The following is a 26,262-nucleotide window of genomic DNA, read 5'->3' as shown; positions in this document are numbered from 1 at the left end:
TTCTTGGAAGCTATGTCAAGGCACTTGCACGATGAGGAAGTGAGCTGTGACAGCCAACATGGCTTCACCATGGGCAGATCATGCTTGACTGACCTGGTAGCCTTCTGTGATGGAGTGATAGTTCCAGTGGACAAAGGAAGGGCAACTACTGTAGTTTACTTGGACTTCTGTGGGGCCTTTGGCATGGTGCTGCACCACATTCTTATCTCTAAATTGGAATGATAATGATTTGAAGGGTGGATTATTTAGTGGATAAGGAATTGTTTGAAATGTCACAGCTGGAGTGTGTGATGAACAGCAGTATGTCCATATGTGATGAGTGGTGTCCCCCAGGAGTTTGTCTTGAGGCTGGTGCTCTTTGTTGTCTTTAACCTAAACGGTGGAATGGAGTGAACCCTCAGCAAGTTTTATGACTAATTTGAGTGGTGCAGACAGAAGAAAGGGATGCCATACAGAGGGACATGGACAAGCTTGAGAAGAGAGTCCACGTGAACTTAATGAGATTCAACAAGGCCAAGCACAAGGTGTTGCACTTGGGTCAGAGCAATGTTAGAGATGTGTACAGACTGGGAGAAGAACTCCTTCAGAGCAACCTTGTGGAGATGTATTTGAAAGTTCTGGTGGATGAAAAGCTTGACATGAGCCAGTGTTGAGTTCTTGCAGCCCAGAAATTCAACATACTGGGCTGCATCAATAGAGAGATGGTCAGCAGATGAGGCACGTGATCATTGGGAAGCTCTGTCTAGAGTACTGTATCCAGGCCTGGAGCGCAAGGAAGTTGTGGAGATATTGAAGTGGGCTCAGAGGTATGGCATAAAGATGCTGGATGCATTTTTACTTTGAGGAAAGATGAGGAAGCTGGTCTCATTTAGCTTCGAGAAGATTCCAGTAATCAAAGGCAGCTCATAAACAGGAGAAAAACTACTTTTTACACTATCTGATAATGACAGGACAAGAGGGAATGGTTTTAAACAAAAAGAGGGGAGGCTTAGGTTAAATGGTAGGAGGAAAATATTTACTTGAGGGTAGTGAGGCACTGGAACAGGTGTTCAGAGAAGTTGTGAATGCTTCATCCTTAGAGGCTTTGAATGGATTGGAATTAGATTGAATAGATTGGAATTAGATGGTCTGTAAGATCCTTCCCTGCACAAGACGTTCTATTGTTCTATGATGAGTTCAGTACGAGATTAATTAGAAAACTACTAACAAGCTGGAACAGAAAGAATGCATTTTTTTTCTTGCTTTTCTCTTTGGACAGTGTTGTAGACAAAAATCCATTGCAATGAAATTTTCTTGGGCATGGACACACTTTTTCCCATAAGTACTTGTGAAATGATTTTTTTTTTTTTTTTTCCATTTTCCGTAGTGATCTTACTTTTAGGGAATGGAGGCAGATGAGAATTTTTGTGAAAAGCATGTAGACTTGCTGGTCTTCAAGTTCTATTCCATTACTTCTTCCTGAAGGGAGAGTGGGAAAAACATTCATAAACTGGGTATGTAGAAGCTATGGGGGAGAGAAAGAAAGAAGTCACTGGTGTTCCTCTTGGTAGGAGCTGTATCTGTAGGGTTAGTGGCTACAGCTTCTGCAGGCTGGATGGCCTTTACTGCAAGTGAGAATGAAATGGATCTATGTACTGCATGATTTCATAATATTTTACCTAATTTAGGTAAATGTTCAGCTAGTGGAACTGCAATGTAATAAAAAAAATCTTTTAAATGTGCAGATTTGGAGGCTGAAAGAAGGAGCAGCAATAATGCACCGTTGTCCTTTCTGCAAATGAACAAGTGGATTTTCACAATTAATATTTAATAGTGGAGCAGTGCTTCCTTTTCTCTGTGCATTACAGAGTGTTTTATGTTCTCATCAAGTGATGTTTTCCCTGATTACTGATCCATCAGTCCCCATTTAACAATCCTGATGCCCCAGGCATCTCCTACCTTATGAAGGAAAACAGTCCCCCTGTTAATGGGCTCAAGATGTGAATGTGCAGATCTGTGTAATTTGTGTTAAAGGATTGGTGCACTGAACACCAGCTCTGTTCCTGTGCTGGCGAACTGTGGTTCAGTTTCTTGGGAAATGGCTGGACAGTACTGGTTTGCCAAGAGAGCTGGCTCCTGCCTTTACAGCCTTCTGTGAATAAGCAATAGAGCCAATCTCTTTGTGATGTGTGGAAGCAATATTTAGGCCATAATTTCAAGGTCTGTGTCTCTGATGCATGTGTATGTTTCATATGTGTGTGTTTGGTGGCAAAAGATTCCTGTATCTTCAGATTTTAAGGTCCTGTTGATCAGACTATTTTTCCTAATGTAGCAGAGGCACACTAGTTGCTTGTTGTCTTTGCATGGATTCTGTGAGAGGGATTTGTAAGGACTCAGCAAGAGCAGTATCTGCAAAAATCCCGTGGTAATAACAGCTTGTTACTCTCATCCTCTGAAATGTACTGTCATAGCTGCTACCTAATGCTGATGCTGTTTTACACAGAGATGCTTCTCAAAACTGAGTTAATCTTCTATAGACAAAGAAGCCAATACAGTTTTGAAGGACAAAACTAGGTCTTCAAATAATTAAATTCATAATAAAAAACTTTCAGAATACAAGTTTTGGCTCCACAATTGCTAAATGGATTTGTTATTCATACCTATTTCCATGAATAATTCTGACAGCATCTGGGTTGTGAGGATTTAGACTGTTGTAGCAGTACAAAGGCATAGACATTCTAATTTTTTTTGACTAAGTTGTCCTTGACTGTACTGAAAATAAAGTGTAAATATGAACATGGTAACAGAAATTGAATAGAAACTGTTTCTCATTATGGATGAAATTTTGTTGTTGAATTACACTGCAGGGTTTGCAATCAAGCCCAAAAGTTTATTCCCAGCTGCACTTTGTAAGGTTTTGCTCATTTATGTAAAATAGCACATTAGGCTTAAAGAAAGCCGCTGTAATTGAGTGTCATGTCTTATGATTTTTGTTATCAGTATTCCACATCATCACATCATGTAGTGCGCTGGGAGTCTCAGAAGAGAAGAAATGTACTACAGGTCTCAGAAAACTTTGCTGTTCTGTTTCCATTTTCCAGTCAGTGGGAAAGATAAAAATGACTGCAAAGTTGTGAGACTGTTTTTTTTTTTTTTTGGTCTGTTGGAACAGAGTAATAATTTTCATTTTCAGAAACTCCAATTTACTTGATTTACTAGCTTCCATCCCAGTTAACTTATAGTTCTGCTGTATTATGTTTGTACTATAATTAGTAAATTCACTTTCCTCCTTGGATCATTGCTGCTATTTGTGTTTGTTTTTTTTTTTTTTTTCTTTCCCTTTTTGTTCCCTTTCCCTTTCTCCCTGCTTTTTTTTGGGCTGGTAGGCCTGCCACCCCCCTGTCACAGTTATCTTTAGACATGTGTCCATGACAGTAACTGGGGCATTGGCGGGGAAATCCGAATTGAATTTTTAATGTTAGCAGAAGAGAGATTTTCTTAGAATGTCATACAAAGAGTTGCAGAGTGCTGTAGCTAGCTTTGACCTTCATAGATTAGATTGTAGGTCTGCCAGACTCTGGGCACTGTACTGAGGGGCGGGGTTTTTTTGGCATTATGCCAATTATGAAACTGTTGTTTACTTTAGAACTGTTCTTTATTTTAGAAGTGCTTTTTAAAGGATTAAATACTATTGTGTTCAGAACTTTAATTCTTAGAATGTACTGGTTTCTTATGAAGTTCACCATTTTCTGATTTAGGTGTGTGAATGTGTGTGTAAAATCAACTGGAGCACTGATAGAGACACCTACCTGGTATCTATGTGCTATGTTGTATGATTGGAATATTGGCAGTTATATCCCAGAGGGAGTAGCTAATTTTTATAGGCAGCACAATGTTTATACAGGTTTCCAGGTTTTCCTCTCAGTTCTGTATGTTTTTTGGAATGCTAAATTGATTCTCAACCTCCCTGAATGTATTCTTCATTTGCTTTATCTGGAGGAAGCTTTCCCCATACCTGGAGAATACGGAGTGGAAGGGAATATGGAGGGGCTTAAGAAAAATCTTAGGGGAAAGGGGACCTCTGGTGTCATGGAATTTCACTCTTGAACACTTGTGGCATCCCAAGAGCCTACGCAAGTGTCTAAGTCAAGTATGTTGCGGCTTAGGCAGATCTGAGGAGGTAGAACTTATCTGGGGCTTGGCTTAGAATCATAGAATCACGAGGTTGGAAACGACCTATAAGATCATCCACTCCAACCGTCTCCTCATCACCACTGCCACCACTAGTACTAAACCATATCACGCAGCACGTCATCCAGATGTGTCTTGAACACTGCCAGGGACGGTGACTCCACCACCTCCCTGGGCAGGCCATTCCAGTGCCTGACCACTCTCTGAGAGAAGAAGTTCTTCCTTATGTCCAACCTAAACCTCCTCTGATACAACTTGCGGCCACTGCCCCGTGTCCTGCTTGTTGCCTGGGAGAAGAGGCCAAATCCCTCTTCACCACAACCTCCCTTCAGGAGATTGTACAGTGCAATGAGGTCTCCTCTGACCCTCCTCTTCTCCAGACTGAACAATCCCAGCTCCTTCAGCTGCTCCTCATATGGCCTGTGCTCCAGACCCCTCACCAGTTTCGTTGCCCTTCTCTAGACACGCTCCAGGACCTCAACATCTTTCCTGTAGTGAGGAGCCCAAAACTGAACACAGTACTCGAGGTGCGGCCTCACAAGTGCTGAGTAGAGGGGGATGATCACCTCCCTGCTTCTGCTGGCCACATGGTTTCTAATGCAGGCCAGGATGCTGTTGGCCCTCTTGGCCACCTGGGCACACGGTCGGCTCATGTTCAGCCAAGCATCAACCAACACCCCCAGGTCCTTCTCTTCTTCACACTCATCAAGCCACTCACTCCCAAGCCTATAATGCTGCATGGGGTTGTTGTGCCCAAAGTGCAGAACTTGACACTTGGCCTTGTTAAACTTCATCCCATTCAACTCAGACCAGCGGTTCAGCCTGTCTAAATCCCTCTGCAGGGCCTCCCTACCCTCAGGCAGATCAACACCAACTTCCAGCTTGGTGTCATCTGCAAACTTGCTGAGGGTGCACTCACTGCCCTCATCTAGGTCATCAATAAAGATATTAAACAAGATGGGCCCCAGTACCAACCCCTGGGGGACACCACTTGAAACGGGTCGCCAGCTGGACTTCACTCCATTCACCACAACCCGCTGGGCACGGCCTTGTAGCTAGTTCCTTACCTAAAGAAGTGTATATCTGTTCAGACCACGGGCAGCCAGTTTCCCCAGAAGAAGCCTGTGAGGGACCGTGTCAAAGGCTTTGCTGAAGTCTAGGAAGACTACTTCAATAGCCCTTCCCTCACCTATCAGACTAGTCACCCAGTCGTAGAAAGTGATGAGGTTAGTCAAGCACGACCTGCCTTTTACAAACCTGTGCTGGCTGGGCCTGATCCCCTGGACACTGCGTACATGCAGTACAATCTCATCCAAGATGATTTGCTCCATAACCTACCCTGGGTACTGAGGTCAGGCTGACAGGCCTATAGTTCCCCAGATCCTCCTTACGGCCCTTCTTGAAGATGAGAGTCACATTAGCAAGCCTCCAATCCTCTGGGACCTCACCAGTTAACCAGGAGCATTGATAGATGGCTGAGGAGCTCAGCAATCACCCCTGGCAGCTCCCTCAGCACCTGAGGTTGCAGCCCATCTGGTCCAATGGACTTGTGACAGTCCAGATGGAGGAGGAGCTCTCTGACTGGCTCCACCGGAATTGCTGGGGGCATATTCTGAGCAGCGTCCCAGACTTCCAGATCGGGGCATAAAAAGCCCAGAGGATAACTGATCTGGCAATTAAAGGCAGATGTAAAGAAGGCATTAAGGATCTCAGCCCTCTCCTTGTCCTCAGTGACCACATTCCTTGCTGTATAGGATGAGAATTATCTTTGATTCTTCTTTTCCCATTGATATATTTATAAAAGGATTTTTTATTGTCTTTTGCTGCAGAGGCCAACCCGAGCTCAAGTTGGGCTTTTGCCCTCCTAACTTCCTCCCTGCATACCTTAGCTACTTCTTTGTAATCTCCCTGAGCAGCCTGTCCCTTCTTCCAGAGGATGTAGACTCTCTTTTTCTCCTTGAGTCTCAACAGTAGTTCCCAGCTCATCCACACTGGTCGTCTTCCCCTGTGGCTCGCCTTACGGCACTTAGGGACAGCCTGTTCTTGTGCCTTTAAGATTTTGGTCTTGAGGAGCATCCAGGCTTCCTGGGCCCCTTTACCCTTGAGAAGCGACTGCCAAGGGACCCGCGCTACAAGCTCCCTGAACAGGTCAAAGTCTGCCCTCTGGAAGTTCAAGAAGGTAGTTCTGCTGGCCACTCTTTTGACATCCCCAAGAATGGAGAATTCTACAATTCTGTGGTCAGTGGCTTGTGCTTACTGGGCTCTATATAATACTGTTTCAGAGAGAGAGCTGAGATGCAAGCCAAAAGGGGAAGTCTCAGAGTCAAACTACAGAGAACGAGCATTGGAACTTTCAACCTGATCAATCACAGGGGGTGCCAGTGTCAGTGTCAGTTGCCCCTGTGGAAGGACAGAAATGGAAATGGGTGTCATTGCATCTAGAATGGAAAGAAGCAGCAGCAGAGGATAAAGTAGAGGAAGACCACGGTGTGGGGCCATCTCCAAAACCACTGTTATTGAGAAAGGCAACAGAAATAACTAAAAGGCAAAGAGATGAGAGCTTGGAGAAGGAGGTGGTCACTGTTTCCACTACTTGTCAATGCCTGAAAATGACTGAAATCCATGGTTCAAGAAAGGAGTTTGCACAGCACCTGAATGAGACTAAAATCACCTGGTTGCTTCAGTGTTGGGATACCAGAACCAATACCATGTTTTTAAATGGTAATGAAACTTGCCAAGTAGGAAGCATTGCTAAAGACTCATCTTTTGGCAGAGGAATTACTAGATGTCTGGACACTGTCTGAGAATGAGTGTTATTTTCCATAAAGGAAAAACACTCTTTAAAAGACTAGCTGGAGCCTGAGATGAAAAAATGGACTACTATTGAAAAAGGTATCCAGTATTTGAGGGAAATAACTGTAGTGGAAATGTCGTATGACCCTACATTTGTTCCTAACAATCTACACCAAGACTGTGATCCCCAGACAGTTATGAGCATGTCATAAATTCACAAGCACAGCACTAGAAAAGCACGCTGATACGCTAACAGCAATGTTTGAAAGATATGAGAAACAATAGAAGACTCCTAGTGTCTGAACTGATAATTACACCTCAAAACTTCAAATAACAATTACCTCCATCTCATGCTCGTATTTCAACCATCTCAAAAGTAACAGATAAAATAGAGAGGCAGGATGGTATACTGGAGGAACTGTCTATGTTGATTAATTGTGATGAACATGTGGTGGTATCAGAAACACCTGTTGAAGATCGGGATGACTATAACAGTCTACTGAAGGAGCTCATCAAACTAATTAAAGGTGGTGAATCCTGCTCCCCAGGTGTATAAAGTGTCTCAGCTATTAAAGACAGATATCTTCCTGCTCAAGTAAATTACCACAGTAAATCTGTCACATGCTGCCTTATGGAGTTATTTAAGTGAGCATGGAGAATGTATGAAGAAGTGACACAAAAAAATCTACTCCTGTGATACGAGCTCGGGTGAGAGAATTACAAAACAGCTCAACCACTAGTACAATTGGTCCAGTTACTGTAGATTCTGATCATGACTCAAAAGAGAACAATTGCAGGTAACAAATAGAGGGGCCCTGCCCTCAGCCATAGGTGGGAGAGGGGTAATAGAGTGTAATGGTCTGTGTGGATTAGATGGCTGACATACCGTACCCACAGAAATATGAGGCACTGGTAGACACTGGTGTGCAGTGCTCTCCAATGCTTTTGAGTCACGAAGGAACAGAATCAATTGATGATATTTCTGTGGTGATGGGGAGATTCCCAAGAGTTGACTGTGTTGGAGGCTGAAATAAGCCTGGCTGGCAAAAGCATCCTATTGTGACTTATCCAGGGGTCCATATATTCTTGGTACTGATTACCTCAGAAGGGGCTATTTTAAGGATCTCAAACATTATTGATGAGCCTTTGGAATAGCTGTAGACACAGAAGGTGTTAAGCAGCTGTCTATTACGCCTGGCCTATAAGAAAATCTGTCTGTTGTGGGGTTGCAATTAATGGAAGAACAAAAGGTACCAATTGCTACAAAAAATGGTGCAGAGAGTAGTACTACACTAATAGGGATTCCTTGCTCCCCATTCATAAGTTGATTTGTCAACTAGGGAGTCAGATGCTGATAAGCAAAACTCACTCCCCTTTTAGCCCCATACAACCAGTGCACAAAGCCAGTGAAAGGTATAAATATGGGAAGGCGTGGCAGGCTGATCGTATCACCTAGCCACAAACCTGTGATGATAAGTGTTATGTGCTTACCATGGTGGAGGCAACCACTGGGTGGCTTGAAACGCACGTAGTATCCCATGTTTCCACCCAAAATACCATACTCAGTCTCAAGAAACAAGTCCTGTGGCAACACGGCACTCCAGAAAGAATTGAGACAGATAATGGGACTCATTATAAAAATTCTCTCATAAATACTTGGGCCAAAGATCATGGTATTGAGTGTATTTATCATATCCCGTCATTCACCAGATTCAGGTAAAATTGAATAATACAATGAGTTGTTTAAAACTATGTTGCAAGCAATGCATAGTGGAACACTAAAGCAGTAGGAGAAGCATTTGGGAGAAGACACCTGGTTGATCAACACTCAAGGATCTGTCAATCACAATGTTCCTACCCAATCCAGCTCTCTACATACTGTAGAGGGAGATAAGCTCTGCACAGTACATGTACAGAGCTTGATGGGAAAAGTGGCTTGGGACTTCCCAGCTTCTGGAAAGTCCAAATCTCTCTGTGGAACTGAGTTTGCCCATGGACCTGTGTCCACTTGGTGAGTGATACAGAAAAATGGGGATGCTCAATGTGTACCACAAGGGAATTTGATGTTGGAGTACAGTCAGTAATTCCTGATGTATGTATGCATTTGTGTGTGTGTTTAATGCATGTTAATAATTGTTTGTTTATGTGTGTATCAAGCATGATGTAGTGATGTTGAGTAAGGTGTGGAAGGTCATAGTTTTATGATGTTTGTTATTAGTATCCCACATCATTACATCACATAGTGCACTGAGAGTAACAGAAGAAATGTACTACAGGTTCCAAAAAACTTTGCTGTTCTGTTTTCTGGCTGATGGGTAAGAGAAAATTGACTGAAAGTCATGAGACTTCTTCTTTTTGCTCCCTGGTGGATCAGAGTAATAATCTTGGTTTTCAGAAACTCTCTCATTCATTTGATTTACTAGCTTCTGCCCTAATAAAGTTGTATTTCTGTTATTAAAATTTGTTATTTTTTTCTTTAGTTCAAGACTTGGTCTTCCTGATGTACATATCTTTCCACAGCAATGATCTGTCCTGAAGGCCAAATTTACCAGCAGTGTGGGACACTGTGCAACCAGACGTGCCGATCTCTGTCCTTCCCAGATGAGAACTGTGATGAATTCTGCACAGAAGGCTGTTACTGCCCACCCGGGCACTACCTGGATGAGAGTGAAGAGTGTGTACCAAAGTCCCAGTGCTCTTGTTACTATGATGGTGAGATCTTCCAGCCAGAGGATATCTTTTCAGATCATTATACTATGTGGTAAGTACAGGATTTATTGCTACGTGCTGAGATTCAGAAATTTTTAGATGGTTTGACTAAGTGCTTTAGTTCTTCAGTTTGATTATCTCCTCTGAAAGCAGTTTAGAAGAGAACAATTTTCTTTGCTTTCAACTAAACAAATTTTGCCATTGCATCTCTTCATATCATTTCAAATGGTATCTTAATTTTAAAAAACTAACAGGTTATTAAGCCTTATTCTGTGAGCGGTTTATGACAGTTTCATTTGGAGTTTATTTACTGACAATGGCTACTTTGTAGGCTTTCAAAATTACGTTTGTGTACTGCGATACCTTTAACAGATTTTAAAACCTTATTACTTACCAAAGATACAAATATGAAATAGCATTTATAATTGTTAAATTGGGTAGTGTTACATTGAGAGTAGGGATGTGTAAAGCAAACAAAGGCAATGACAGAGCCTTTATTTGAGATGCAGGTGTTACAGAACAAGATATCAAAGAAAGAGGAATGAACTCACTCCTCTCAGCAGCAAAAGAAGGACAAGCTGAGGAATGTAGCCTTTACCAGTTTGAACTCAGATGCACCAGAAAGGGAGGGGGGAGAGAGGAACTGCTCAGGGTCTAAATATGGATGTGCTTCCAGAAGCATGGCTGGAAGCACCCCTGAGACAGGGAGTGAGGGGAAGTGTGGATCTAGGCGCCCCCCTCCCCCTCCGCCGCTCCAGGCATTCACGTGCTCACATAGTGGTTCAGGCTTTGACCTGGCAATTCCACTGCAGGATGTAATTGATACATGCTCATGACATACTTAGTTTTGGAACAGTGTCTTCTGCTACCACAGAAATCAAATACTGCAGACACTTCGTGGTCCATTACCTGTCTCCATAGCAAACTTGACTATAATTATGCTCAGCTTTATGTCTGTGCATAAAAAGAAGTGTGCATTGTGTTCAGTGGGACAGGGACAAAAGTAAAGCTCAGCTACCATGCTAATGCATCACTGACTGTCTCAAAGAAGTTTGGCCTTTAATGTTGATAATTGGATGGAGAGCAGTAGATCAGTCCAAATTAGAGGTATAATTTTGTTACCCTCGCTGGTTTCCTGTAGGCCTATCTGGAAAAAGCATCGTAAGCTGGAAAAAAAATAAAACAAATGTCACTTTGTTAAATATGAACTCTGTTTTTCTTAGCTATTGTGAAGATGGTTTCATGCACTGCAGTAAAAGTAGAGCTCCTGGTGCCTTATTGCCAGATGTTTTTGCTGATGAGAAGCCTTCTGCCAGAAGTTAGTATGCATTAATTAATATTTCCTGTTTTTTCTCCTTTTTTCATCTTTGGTCTTCTGGTAATCGATGTTGGGAAGATGGGGTGTGTGTGTATGTGTATATTTTGTTACACGATACAAATGGCAGGTGCGGGGCTCATTGCATCCCACCTCTCAAAATCACATTTAGACACTGTAATTTCTTTGTATTTATAGAAGTTAAAAATTTTTGAATTTTTGATTTTTTGAATGATCTGAAGCTTCCAGTTACAATTCTAGGATCGTATGACATCAGTAACTAGGCAAATTTATACCTCTTTCTTCTGGCCAACAAGCTTTCATTTCCAGTGCATGCAAACTTTTTTTTTTTTGTCTGAAGACTAGCCTGCTGCTGGACACTGACTGTGCCTTCAGCCAGCAGGCATTTCAATTTTAAATTTCCTGGAGTCTGAAAATTGCCTTACAGAGAAATCCACTGTGTTGAAAAACATCACACCAGTGGTCTGGGACTTTGTGATTTTCCATTAATACCCAGATGGAGATCTCTAGAATTTTGATAGGAGAGGTCAATCTGAGGCTGAATGTCTCTGAGAGGACAGGGATACTGGGGATTTGGTGAGGCCTGGGAATACCCCTGCACAATCTGCGGGAATAACTACAAATATAGCATCTCTCATTGCATTCAACCAAATGCACTTGTTCAGGATATTATGAGAAATTTTTTGGTTGATGAGTTCAAGACAAGAGTTTATCGATTGACTTTGATTCTTTGAATTAACTGTCAGACATCCTTACTGCCAAGCTTCTAGAGGGAAAATACTGCAAATTTGAGTGACTGGTAACAGCATGGCAGCCTACTAAATATGTCTTCTTAGACCACCAGTAACAGTAACTCCTTCAGGTTAAGACTTTTAAGAGTACATCAATACTTACCTCTCACCAAATTCTTGCTTTAATGCTTCAAAGACATAATTTTATTGGAAATAGTTCATTAAGACAAACAAACAATAACAACAACAACAAAAAACAAAACAGAAAGAAAACACCAGAGATCCTCAGGTGTACATAGTTCATTTGCTTGAAAGAGTAATGCAGAGTTCTTTAGGAAATTCTCTCAGAAATTAAAGTTTCACTTGAAGTTTCAGAATTTGAAAGTATTTTATTTACACTGTGTCCATTTTTATTAACAGTTGTTGATGGAGTTATGCTTGTTTTGGAGGTGGACTTAGATGCAGTATGCTGCTGATGCATCTGAGAAGATCTTTGTGATGATGCTTGTGTACAATGCCTACAGATTGAAATATGTTTCAAAATAAAGTGTACTTGCAACTTTAGTGCAATTCGGAGTCTGTTTATATTGGTAGGATAATATTTACTGTAGTACAATAATTTTGCTTCTGTGTTAGAATTCATGCTTTTGTGTTAGCCTAACTGTAGTGGTGTTACTCTATTCTATATCCTAACTTAATTACCTAACATCCTTTAAAAAAATACTATGCTAACAATACTTAAGTTGTAAAAGAAATTTCTGTGAATTTATTTTTTCAAGTAAAAAGAAGCTTGACATGCAGATCACCTATGGTAACACTTATCTGTCCTGAAAATAACCCAAGAGCTGAAGGGTTGGAGTGTGCCAAGACTTGCCAGAATTTTGACCTGGAATGCATCAGCCATGGCTGTATATCTGGATGCCTGTGTCCGAAAGGGATGGTAAGGAGGCGTAATTGCACAAAATTGAAGCATACCACCTTCGATTTCTTGCTATCATTATTTCCCATCAGAGTAGTCTTGCAGCTTGGAAACATGGTTGTGAGTCATTTCACAATGACTATAAAGTTATGGCTGGTTTGAAGTGTCTATATAGGTCACTCTGGAGCTAATGTCTCCTACTTGTTTCTATGGAAATTTCAACAAATACTGAGAGCACAATAACACCTATTTTGTAGAACAAATTTTCAACTACAAAAAGCTATTTCTCAACATGTCTACTACTATTAGCTATACATCTTCACTAGTGGTGAGCAAGAACTTGCAAGCCACAATTGTAAAAATCTGCACCTGCAGAGGTGACACAGTGTCTTTATTGCCATTGCTGAAAAAGCACCCACTGCTTCACTGTGCTCCCCTCCACTGTTTGGTCTCTGTAAATGTTCAGCAAGTGTTGATGAATGTCAGTGAGTGCAGTTTTTCCCTGATGGAGAAAATCAGTTCCATACATCAATTTGCTTCAGCCCATATCAGCAGCCATTTTGTCAGACTGCCCCTTTGATGCCGTCTGTCACATAGCAACAAAATGTAATGGAGAATTTTGGGAAAGTCCAGCTTTCCCAGTGCTGTAGCACTAGTGTCCACCTCTGATGTCACAGGCCAACATAAGGAAATAAGATATATTACTTTCAATATAGCTCTTTTTATTGGCCTGTCCTAATATACAAATGCTCATTCTTTCTAACTAATATACCTGCATAGGAGATGAAGTTTAGGTTGAAATAATAATTTATAACCAAGTAGCCAAACCTTTTTTTTTTTTTTTTTATCAATTTATTCTTTCTTCACATGTCCTCCCTAATGATTCCTCAATCCTGCTTAATTTCCCTAATCAGAGAGAGAAATATGCAGAAACACATAATAAAACTACCTACTCGACATCCAGCCAAGTTTTTCTAGGTATCTCTGTGTCAGCTCTCTCCCTCTGCTGTTACCTTGCTACAAGACAAGGGAGCTCCCCATGGGGTGGAATGTGGAATGTGATACTTTCTAAGATGATGCCAGAGATATACTGGAATTGCAGATAGTGTGTTGAACATGCTTTCTTGAGTTCAGGACTATGTCGTCGTCCCCCCCCTCCCCCCGCAACCCTTAAATGTAACTGTTGTTTAAGTAATCTTTAAATTGAACAAATACTTATTTGTGAAGACAGACTGTGAACTCAATATCAGCTTAGAGCCCTGATACAAAGCATCCAGTGTAGAAGGGAAAGCAAATTACTGCTATTTTTCCTTGAGTGAAAGAAAAACAGTGTTCAGAGCTGTACAGTACAGAACAGTAGCTGGGCAGGTGAAGTGTTGTGTGTAGGATCTCCCTTGGCAGTTGGGGATTGGGTGCTATATGGAGACTTATGTCAGTGTCTGAACCAGTGATTGAACATCTGGTGAAGAGATGGGCTAGCACTAGGAGAACAGGTGTGAGCAATTCATCTGTGTGACTGGAAAAGGTGAACTTGGGTTCCCCTCCCTTTTATCCTTGTTGAATAAGGACTAGCAACTGAGGGAGAAATATCTTGATTCAGAGTTAACTTCTCTTTGGAATGTTCCAGAGTGCTCTTGCCTTCGAGATGGGGTAAGCTACTCTTTCATGGTACTGTCCTTGTGATTAATACCTTTCACAAGTCCTCCTAAACTGGTTAGAGGCAGTTTGTTACCTCTTTGCCTGTTACATTTGCATAGCCCCAAGAATTCCATGAGTAGAATAGAGGTGGAGAACATGGTATGCTTTTTATGAAGTAGAGGCCAGTCTTGAATTGTCTGCCTAGGAGAACTGTTGGGGTGAAATTTATGATGCCTGGTGCATGAAATGTAGATGGAAGTATCTGATATATGTTGGAAAAAGATTATTTTGTTGGAGGGCTAAAATATCCTACAGTTGTTTGCTACTTGTAGCACTTACAGATGTGCAGGTACTATTTTCTCATGAGATGAGGTATAAAGCAAGGTGTTTTCAAATGTTGCAACTCAGACTGTATAAAATGCAGAAGATCGTTTATTGCTCTTTTACGCCTATTCAGAGTAATATATGCTGGATATTACTATTTGCAAGAGAAGATGTGGGTTACTGCAGGGCTGAGGTGTATGTTTATTTTTAGGTTTCAGGTCTCAGGAATTCAACAGGAAAAAAAATCAACTTTTTAGTACTTAATCTTCTCCTTTGTTATATAATTTATTTTATTTTCAGTTGGTTGGAGTTGTTATCAAACATTTGTTACATATCATTTTTGCTAGGTGTCTCGCTCCAACTTACAGGAGGGAGAGGAAGTACTTTTATTATCTATATACCTGGTGTGAGATTAAGAAACAACATTTCAAATGTTGGTCCAACCAGTTTATTACAAATTTTAATTAGGGAAATGGGGAAGGGGAGGACACACTGTTATGAATTAGGGTAATGGGGAAGAGAAGGACAGCAATAGAAAAGATAGAAAAGAAGAAGCAAGGAGGCTTTATAGAAAGCAAGAGGGAGATAGTCATCACCATGGATCCAGCGAGGTTCATAGTTCAGTCATTGATCTTTGGTAGTGGGGGTCATCGGGCATTGTTGTTCTGTTGGTGACTATGACGATGACCATGGTGATGATAGCCCCTTTTCAATGGTTCCAAAGTGGTTGAGTCAGCTCTCCTTGGAGTGGCAGATTCTGGCTCCAGGATCTCAGCAGAAACTCCTTTGTTCCCATCTTCCAGGCCTTGCCAGCAGATAAGAGGGAGCAGGGATGCCCATCTGCATCCTGTTTTTCACAGGACATGATGGTATCAATCCCCAATTTTCCCATACCTAGCTGGAACTGTTTAGTCGCAGGCCAGATCTTCTGCCAGTGAACACTCCTGAGCACTCTCTTCTGGAGGCAAGCAGCTCTGGAGGAAGGGGCTTTCAACTGTTCCCAAGTGATGTCGATTGTCAGACAGTAGCACTCATCACTTGCCTCCTCAACAAATCAATACAAATCAATCAGAGTCTTATCACAAGGAATACTTCAGGAAGCAAGCTTTGAGCAAAAAAAAAAAAAAAAAAAAAAAAAAAAAAAAAACCACAAAGAAGGATTCTCACACCACCCTGTGGCTCAAAGATTGTTTGAAAACAAGCATAAGCGACCCTCCACAGTGTTGAGGAAAAGAAAAGGGACGAAAAAAAACCCCAGCAAACAAGCAGGAGGGGAGGAGGAGGAGAAGGGGAAGATAATAGTTATACACAATTACTACAAAGGATTTCTTGGGCTTGGTTACAAATGTTGCCCTGATCTGTTGGACTTGTCCATCATCAGTTGAAGTGGTTACAAAGTACATGGAGGATACAACACATTGTATAAGTTGAGTAAAACATGGAATCATGTAAGGTACAAACATAAGAGTTGCAACAACACACAGTAGATAAAACAGGATACGTTTTGACCCATGGGCCACGTGGAAGCCAGGAAAAGAGATCGTAGTCTAGGCTTTTCCAGGTTTGGAAAGGAACATAAGCTATTTTCCGTATACCCTGGGCAATTTGTTTAACAACTTTATCATTATCATCAATCTTTAGACAACAATTAGAATCACTCAATTTGCCACAGACACCACTTGGTGATACTTCAGGAGTGGTGACGCTAATGTTACATATTGAATAAAAGATGTGGGATAAAAGTGAAAAGAGTACATTTGGCAATGACTGTACATTTAACAATAGCCAGTAATAATAATGGATAAGTAGGACAAAGAGAGGTATTTGTGTCAGCTGCTTTCCTCCACCCAGAAACTCCCAGTGTAAGCCAGGATCCAGATGGGAATTCTTCAGAAGACGTTGTGGTGTTTATGAATAGCCATACAATATTACATTTCAGTTAATTCACTAAAAGCGTGTCTAGTCTAATCTGACAATATGTGGACTTGCCATGTAATGTTTTCTGAGATGATTTAGTGTCTTGAGAACTTTCCACTTGAGCTTTTCCAAAACAATTCAAGTGCTGAGAGACACAAATATTAGTTTGGCAAATTCAAGTATTGTTACAGTCTACCAAATTTTTCACAGGATAGTGTGTGCAGGATGCCCCCACAGTACAAACCATCAAAGAGGGGTAATCCCAGAAACATACACATCTCTTATTAAAACTTAGGCACTTTCCAGCAACCATGTTTTAGATGGAATTCCTGGACTGGTGTGACTCTGAAAAGCATCAGTGCAAAAAGGCTTTATGATAGATTTCTTTTGTGAGCACATCTAACAGATATTGATGGGTTCCTTGATTCATTTCCGAGTTTGTTAGGAATTTGGAAACACTGTGGAGGAGTTGCATGCAAATCATAATCAGTTTGGTAAAAAGGGGTGAAAGAAGGGGTCAAAAGAAATGGTATCACTGTGCAGGGAGTACCAGTAAGCCAGGATGACCTGTAAAAACCCTGAACCCAGTTGTGAAGTTTAACAGATCCAAGGACTGATACCAATCACCACCCACAACAACACAAAATATAACACTATTGCAACCAAAAAATGTAATCAAGAGGTACATTCAGTATTCTAGCATGATCAAATCTTCAGTATTTCTGACAAAATACAAATAGTTAAAATCAGCTATTAGCCTTTTTGTGTTCTGTCAAGGTCCCACGGGGATCTTCTGTAAAATAAAACAAGACACCAACTTTGCCCTTTCTGGGCATTGTTAACGTGGTTAAAGAAATGAGGAACCAATCCAGCAAGTGTTGATTTCATATTCCTTTTTCAGGGTGTCTTTTAGCTTTCCAAGGATATTTGTTAAGGGATCCCGTTAAGGTTAGGGAAACAGGTCTCAGGTTAGCTGAGTCAATCGACACAGTCTGGCTAGGGAGGTAACAGTGTTTCCTTGCCTTATCAGCCACTGGATCGTGACTCACAGGGATAACTGACAAGAGTGGTGAGGCCTTTGGGCAGAAGGTGTTAAATCGAGGATCTTGTTTCCCTTTGTAGTAGTTGTGAGCTTTCTCATGCATCCACCCTTTACCGCCCCCACCCGCTCACATGGGAGGGGCGAAGACATCAGTTTTCTAATGGCCTGGATAGCTGTTCTGGTTCCCTGGGAGAGGACCTAGGGCCTGGGGTTTTGCTTTCCTCAAGATTCTGGAGCTTTTGTTCTGGCCACCAGTTAATTAATTTCTCTAATCTGACAGTAGGTAATGCATTCATCAAATCTCATGGAACACCCTTTTGTCAGCCCAGTATCCAGAGACAATTATGTTTATGATCAATATTTCACCTACCTGTTTTTACTGACAATGAGACCCTTCCAGTCCCACTGAGCTTTGGGTAGGTGGCCTGGGGGCAAGGCTGCCTGCTGCAAGTCTTACTTCCCTTGGTTCAAATTTAGTGGAGGAAGAAATCACTGGCCCATATTTTCTTCCATAGTTAATTAACTCTTGGGCAACCTCCCAAGCAACTTGGGTTGCTTGGGCAACCTCCCCCTATGTCCATACTTTGTTTCGTGACTGCAGATGGTTGGGGGTTACAGTTCCTTCTAACACTGGCCGGGTTCTCTCTCCCTGAGACATAGCCTCTATTTTTCCTTGCAGTTGTATCAGTATAGGTTTTAACGACTCTGGAAGCCCTCTAATTAAAGCAGCCATTCTCTCAGGATCAACAGGCATCATCATAGGTGATTCACGGTGTGGCTGCAGCTTTCTATCATACATCATTTGGGGACAATCAGCCTTTTGAACACTCTCCACTAGCTGATCAACTGTTCCAGCAATGGCAAGGGGGTCTCCCCTTTCTAAAGGATTGAGACCACCTGCCCAATAGGCAGCCCTTTGCGTTAATGACCAGGGAGCACAACTGTTGCCAGTAGTTAAAAATACTCCTGGTCCCCAATAACCTTCTGCCTCCTTTTCTGTTAACGGAATCTGGTCGCCACCAGTGAAACTCACCCTCCATACATATTCTGTCTCAGATTCCTTTGGAGAGCGGCTAAAATCTTCCTTCAATTTCGCTAGTTCAGTGGCTGAGAAGGGAATTTCCTTAACATTCCTTTGAGGATCTAGATCCTCACTGTTACCGAATGTGTATTCAGTTTTTATCAAAGGACGCAATGGGGCTATTGGAGTTTCTAATTTATCTAGCCTTTCCTTCATTCCTGGTAGTTCCACCTGAGGAAAAGTTTTTTCTCGAGGCAAACTGTGGGTGACGGTATGGCTGGCATGCTTACACGTTAGCAGTTCCTTAAAAGCCATTTGCAACAAAGCTGAATTACATTTCTCTCTTTCTTATTGTTCCTCAAGGTTCACTATTTGATTCTGCAGAGTTTTCACCAATTCTTGTGTTATTTTATCCGATTCCTGCAGTGCTTGTATAGTTTGGGTTTCTGCCGAATGCTTTTCATCTCGGAACTCCACGGCTGCTTTTAAAGTAGCCCCGAGTACGGCACAAATAAATGACTTTCCTTTTCCAGCTCGGGTACGAGCATTCTTTTGCAGAACACTAATACGGTCCGAAACACTCTGCAAGTTATACCAGTTCTGTCGTGCTCAATCCATACCTGATAAAGAGGGTCGAGCACCATGTTTTTCTAAAAGATCAAATAATGCATCTTCACTTTTTATGGTGTCAGTGTTGTCACTCATTTTTCAATACAGTGAAAGACCTACACTAAAGGAGGTGGAGGTGCACGTATTGAAAAGCTCAGGTAACTCATTACCTCTCCCAGGGAGGCACACAACGCCTATTAAACAAATGCAAATGGTCCAATCACTCTTCCCTTTCTCTGAGGGAAGCACACAAAAAAGTTCAAATTTCACACTTAAGTTACAAAGTTCAGAGAGATCTTCTCGAGGAGGCACACACCTATTCAAAATTAATTCACATGCCCCCGAGAGGTATACACATAAACTGTAAAGTTTCAAAATGCGGAGCAGTCTTCTTGGAGAAGGACTCACGTCTAAGTTTTCGAAAATATCGCCCCATGCAAGTCCAGGAGGTACACTCAAAAAAAGTTTCAGACTGTATCTGGAAGGACAGCACTCTCATGGTGGGTATCCTGCCTTCGACTAAGCCATTAAATAAATGTCTTGCTCCAATTTATAGGAGGGAGAGCATCCAGCTCTGGAGGAAGGGGCTTTCAACTGTTCCTGAAGTGATGTCGATTGTCACACAGTAGCGCTCATCACTTGCCTCCTCAACAAATCAATCAAGAGTTTTGTCACAAGAAATACTTCAGGAAGCAAGCTTTGAGCCAAAAAATAAAGGATTCTTACACTAGGCAATACAGTCCTGAACACTCTGGAATGAGAAATTCCATTTGATTCAGCAGTGATGTGTGCCACTGAATTCAACTGAGGGGTTAGGCCACCTTTAAAATAACAAAAAAAAAAAAAAAACAAAAAAAAAAAAACAAAACAACAACAACAACAACAACAACAACAACAACAACAAAAACAGAAAGAAAACCACTCAACTAGTAAAATAAGCTCTTCTATCCACCAGATGACAGTATGGTTCAGTCTTCCAATAGACTCATATATAATTGCATCACAATTACTTTCCATCTGGCAGGGAATAAAAATGTAAAACTGTTCAGGGTGTTGTGATGTGTCATGAAAAGTAATTCTTTTTTTTTTTTTTAACTGTCTGGAAGGCGGGGAAATTTCCCTGCTTGTCTTTGGAATGGAAAAGATACTTCATAAAATATATGCAGAAATAAGAGGAAAAATATACTTCTGTGTATTAGCCTGCTGCACTCCAGGTTTTTCTCATTGGAAGTTAATAATAAATATACAAGTGCTGTGTTAACCATCTACAATGGCAGGCTGTTTCACTTACATCAGCTAGTGGATTCTAACTTCCTTTAATTAATCCCTTACTTCTTCATAACTTTTGGCTGACTGAGATTGTCAGGTTTATGAGGAGAAACTGAAAATCTGAGTTAACCTTGTAGTGAGACACATAGTGAAAGTGTATTGATTGAGCTTCAGATGCATTCTCAGCAAGACAAAGTTTAGAGCAGAGGAATCTTAAAGATTCTGTGGTCTGTAAAAGTGCCCTCACTTTTGCAAAATGTATTAATAATTTTACAATTAGGAAGATGGTAAGGAAGTGGTGGACATGTCTATCAGGTCCCTAGCTGAGGAGAGATTCAGCATCTAGTCAACCATCTATAATCTGACAGATGCACTCTTAAGAGCACTACTGTAAGAATGTGAGGTAGTGCAAAAAGCAGCTATAGTCATTGCAGTGGTTGCTTCCCATCAATTGAGGCACTGTTTGATCTTCTGTATTAAATGCTATATATTAATGGAATGATAGGATGCCATAGAAAATCAAGCAGTTTATTAATAATGATTCTGGCCTAGTAGATAATGACTGCATGGTACTGTGCTCACCAGGCATGTAACTCAGTGTATCTGGCAGTGCGTTGCCCCGTTATCATCTGGATGTGGTACCAGTATAGCTGGTTTTACAGGAGAAAAGTAATCAGTCTTCTGGTGAAATTCCACTCTCGATTACGTATATTCAAATTTCTACATCCTGCTTACCCTCTCTGCACCATCCAGACAAGGTATCTCTCCTCTTTGCTAGTGAATTAATAATTCTGTAACTTCAAAGGTTTTTATCTGTTGTTTTCCATCACAAACATATGTCAGCCTATTCAGTTTTTAGAGCTGGGCACAGGCTGTGACTAGCTTCACATAGATGCATAAGAAAGCAAGTAGAGGGGATTCTAAAGAACGGATTCTAAAATTCCTTTTACTAAACATAAGTGTAATCCCTAATTCTGTATTCAGGAACTAGCATTTGATTCTGTTGTGAACAGTGCTGATGAACACAGTTGAAAAATTCAGGAATGTAGGTATAAGTGTAAAGTCATACACAACTTTTTCCTGAATACAACCAGGAAGGGGTGCCCTATGAAACATGTAGTTCTTTGGCCTGTTTTTTTACAGTGATTAGGTTTGACGCAGAACCCCAGCTCTATCATCTAGAAAAGTATTTATTCTCATTTGCTTCTATTGACATAAGTTTATTTGGCATGATAACTCCCCATAATCCACAGTGCTATGTGTGAATGAATGGTCTCTGGGATGTGAAATCCTTTTTATTTGTAATTCCCTATGATGGTTCTAGGTCCCCATAGGAGAAGACAGAGCTATTCTACTTTATTAAGTATTCAGACACATTGATCTCATTGGCTCAGATTTAATAAAAAAAGAAAACTATTTTAATGGTTTTACAGAAAGTATTTAAGTTGAGAAAGTGATATTTTGTGACTTCTGAGTGAGAGGGAAGGGAAACACTCTCAATTTCAGTATTCCAAGAAGCAAGAGCCAAACTTCTCCCTAGTTTTACAGAACCACATTGAAGTGAAAAAAAAAAAAAAAAAAAAAAAAAAAAAAACAAAAAAACAAGCGGAAAAAAAAAAAACATAAGTAGTCTTGACTTTATGTTCTGTAAAACTGAATGCCTTCAGAATGGAAGGGGAGTTGAAAATAAAACAACAACAAACCTGACAAAAAATGGAGTGGTCTAAACCCATTTTTTATTTTTTTTAAAATTTGTATATTTGTAGTAAGCAGAATGTATTTGTTGTTATACAAAGATAATCTAATCCTTAGTTTATCCTTAATCCTAAACTGAAAAAGCAAATGCTAGAATATAACACCATGTTTCTCTGTAACGGAACCTACTAGGGTGGAATAATATTTTGAATGGACTTACAGTTATTTTAGTTACCTGGTGTTCTGGGTAGGAGGCATTTGAAAGAAATAGAATGACTGCTGCAAATTTTTGAGTCAGGTTGGCTTTTCAGGGAAACAGGCTGTCTGTGATCACAAAATCTTAAACCTGCTCCACATACTGTTTCTGGTCAAGTTGAAATTTTCATTGTGGTTGTACTCAAATTTGTTCCTCTAGCAGTTTATGCTGGTGCTTAACCAGTGAAACAAGGGAATGATTTTACATATCCTTAGCTCTACTTAATGTGGGAAAAAAATAAATTAGAATTGCTGTATCTTTCTTACGTCAAATATCTTGGAATCTTTGTTGATCTTTTCCTTTATTTACATTTTCTTGTGCTGAGTCCTATTCTGAGTCCTGGTATATACTGCTGGGTCTGCATGCTAATAGACTGTGTGTTTTGTTTAGGTGCGACATGAGAACAAATGTGTTGCTCCTGAGAGATGCCCGTGTTTTCACAATGGAAGAGAATATGCCAAGGGAGAGACAGTGACTAAGGACTGCAACACCTGGTGAGTCAATGGAACTGTGTTTTTCTGCAGGAAGCCTTATGTATTTCTAAATATGAGGGCTGCTCTGAAAGTAATGCCTCCTATTTTATTATGTTGTTCCATCATGTCAGAAGTGGTTGTTGGTGGTAAGGCAATAGAACTTGAACCTTCCATTACATTGTTGCCATGTTGCAGATGGTAGCAAAGGAGCAGCCTGACAAAATGGCATCTGACATGGAAGTGTGTATGAAGCAAAGGGGTGTCACTGAAAGTGGAAAAAATTGCACGCGTTGACATTCATCGATACTTGCTGAATGTGTATGGAAACCAAGCAGTGGATGTTTGTACAAGAAGGTAGTGAGGCGGTGTGTATCAGCAGAGGCAACAGTAACGTAACAGACAGTAACATCACGTTCTTGATAGCTATGTAAATTCTTATGAGCATGGCATGCAGACTCTTGTTCATTGCCAGCAAAAATACATACCTAATGATGGTGACTGCTGAAAAACAGTATTTTGTAGCTGTGAATTTGCTCTGTCAAATAGTGTTGTGTTTTTTATATCTGCTGTAATTTCCATGGAAATAAATATGATGCATTACTTTCAGAACAACCCTTATGCATGTGTATATAAACAGTTTTTTCTTTGATGGATCAATTTTGTATGAAGGCAGGATATGTAGTGCAATAATACGTGTTGCTCAGACCAACATCTTCCTTTTCCATGTGGCATAAAGATCAGTGCCATATCTGCCAAGTTTCACGTGGTGCTTTACAAATAAGTAGCCTATATACCTGTGTAGGTCCTCTATAGGCAGTAGGTAGGGGATTTGCTGCTTCATCTTGCAACACAATAATCAGTACAGGAGTTGCTCTGTAGTGGAAGGAACGAAGCCGGCATTTTGTTGTAAAGCAGTTTTGCCATGCTTTTCATGAAATCCTACAATCAGTCCTTTTTAGGTAGAAGAATTTATCAGCAGAAAGGCCACGATATGCCAACTGTAATATGACAGAAACTCTTCAGGTAAACGTTAGAGATGTAAATGGTAAAGAAGAGCCTCAGGAAAGGTATACTTTATTTGCCTACTGGACATCTTTTGGCTTCTGCCTGGATAGCACACTCACTGTTCTGTATAGGTGTTTTTGCCTTCCATGCGTACTTGTAAAGAATAGTACCACTTCATGCACAGATGCAAGATACCCAAGTGTACAAGGTGTACAGCATCCAGCCAGTAGTGGCATGGAAACAGTGTTCTCTTTGGATTTCAGTTGTTCACATGCATTTTACTCCAAATGCATGTGACCAGCTCTGTGGCACATCTGAGAGATGTGTTTCCATTATCCATTGTACAAAAGCATGGAGTTGGATCAGAGAACCAGCAGCATTAAAGAGTCATTCGTTTTGCTTTGTGCATTGGTCTTTCAGCAACAATAATTTCAAATGTTGCATTTTTATGTTAGTGGGGCTGATCACAACCAGTTAGATTTTGATACAAGTTTTCATGCTTTTATATAGAAATAGTTCACTTCCAGTGTTTTGGCTGCTTGTTTATTTTTTCTTTAAAGCTGTATGTTATACTAGAAGTCATATAGTATGACTAGGCATGGAGAAAACTGTATGTCAAGGGAGGAAGATGGAGGAGAAGTTGAAATCTGTATGTAGATAGATATACATACAACTGTATGTCTATACTGCAAGTGGGCAAAAGTGACCCAACTAAAATACAGATGCAATTATAATTTTATTGAAAAAGAGGTGAAACACCTTCTCATTGTTGTGATATTTGCATTTCATCATAATTACCATGCCCAGTCTTTTATTTTCAGTCATTCATAAAATCTTCAATCTTAAAATAGTCGTAGCCTTGTTGCTTCATTCTTCTAACCTTTATTTCTGGCAGTGATACTGTAAGTGACATTTCTTCTTAAAGATAGAATTTTTTTTCAATGTCAGCATGAAGAAAATGTTAAGAATTGTGCTTTTCTTGTTGGTAAGACCTTCATCTTATTTTAGGTATTTTTTCTTGAATACAGAAAAAAAAACCTGGAAAATAAATTTATTTAAATAAGGGAGAGTAGAGCTGTTTGTACTGTATGACTTTGAAAAGCTTCATGATATTTCTCAGCAAATATCAAGTCAAATGTCATTTACAAAGTGATATAGGAAATTACTTTTGCTTTGAGAATTGAGAAGAATTGAAAGTCTGCAATTTGGAGCTCTTCCTCTTTGTTTTTTTTCTTTCTTTTTGTACTGCTCTTGCAGGAGTTCTTATTCTTACTTGTTCCTAGCCAGATGTGGACACCTGCAAATGCAATATATAAGACGGAGGTGTCAGATTTGGCATGTATATTTGACTTGACATATGGGAGACCTTAATTCATGAAGAATGTAATGTCTCCAAGTCTCAGCTAGTGGCAAAATTTGTCATTCTAAGAATCGTGGATGAATAAATTTGGAATAGTGTTTATGAAGCACTACACAAAAGAAATTTGCTTATTTCTTCTAATTGAATTTTGAAAAACCATATACTTCATAATCTGGCTTTGTACATACATAAAGAATCTTGGTCTTACTCTGCCTATTAGATTTAATAACAAAGGATGTAATAGGCTTCATGTTACTGAAATTTCATTCTTTAAAGAAAATGTACTGCACAGTTTTTATTATTTCATGAAACGTTTTCAAGATTAAACAATTACTCCCAGACTAAAGCAATAGACAATGCAGTTCTGTAACTGTTGCTGCTTCTGTTAGCAATTTGATCTTGGGAAAGTACCTTAGAATTATTATCCCACAGCTTTTACGTTTGTAAAGTAGGGATAGAATTCCCTTTTCCCCACCCTTACGGAGCTTGATTAGAAAATCCTCAGGGCAGTAATAGTGTCTATCTGTCATCATTTATGAGGGATACTCTGAAAGTAATGCCTCCTATTTTATTAAGTTGGCCGTTGATGTCAGAAGTCGATGTTGGCAGTATTGCAGTAAAGCTTGAACCTTTCTACCAGAATTCTGCTACATTTTGTTGCTATGTGACAGATGGCAGAAGAGGGACATTCTGACAAAATGGCATTTGTCTGTGTGTCTGGAAAGGCATACAAAGCAATGTTGTGGAATTGAATTCCTCCATGAGGCAAAAATTGCACCCATCGACATTCATCGACACGTGCAGAATGTACAGAGATCAAACAGTGGATGTTAGCACAGTGAAGTGGCTGGTGGGCTTATTGATTTTATTATTATTATTTTTGCTCAGTCTCCTGCTAGCTAGCAAATCAATTTATTCATTTGGAATGAATCCCTTTCATACCTGCAGATCTAGCAGTAAGACCTGTGAATCTCCATAATATTTCCAGAAAAGGC

General features: G+C 40.4%; 1 protein-coding gene across 2 annotated transcripts in view; it reads left to right on the top strand.

Annotated features, from left to right (window-relative positions):
• The window catches only part of VWF (von Willebrand factor), a 147,471-nt gene that overhangs the window by 29,379 nt on the left and 91,830 nt on the right, over positions 1 to 26,262 (top strand). For both annotated transcript variants that reach the window (XM_042835063.1, XM_042835062.1), the window contains exons 16-19: positions 9,484 to 9,724; positions 10,896 to 10,990; positions 12,519 to 12,679; positions 22,820 to 22,923. In XM_042835063.1, the coding sequence (XP_042690997.1) occupies positions 9,484 to 9,724; positions 10,896 to 10,990; positions 12,519 to 12,679; positions 22,820 to 22,923 (601 nt within the window). The remainder of the gene's footprint in view (positions 1 to 9,483; positions 9,725 to 10,895; positions 10,991 to 12,518; positions 12,680 to 22,819; positions 22,924 to 26,262) is intronic.

The sequence above is a fragment of the Centrocercus urophasianus genome, unplaced genomic scaffold, assembly GCF_019232065.1.
Source record: "Centrocercus urophasianus isolate 14NV4802_14NV808 unplaced genomic scaffold, USGS_Curo_1.0 seq_5, whole genome shotgun sequence".
Classification (NCBI taxonomy): Eukaryota; Metazoa; Chordata; class Aves; order Galliformes; family Phasianidae; genus Centrocercus; species Centrocercus urophasianus.
Note: the sequence above shows the minus strand (reverse complement) of the source record. Positions and strands in the feature narration are given on the sequence as shown.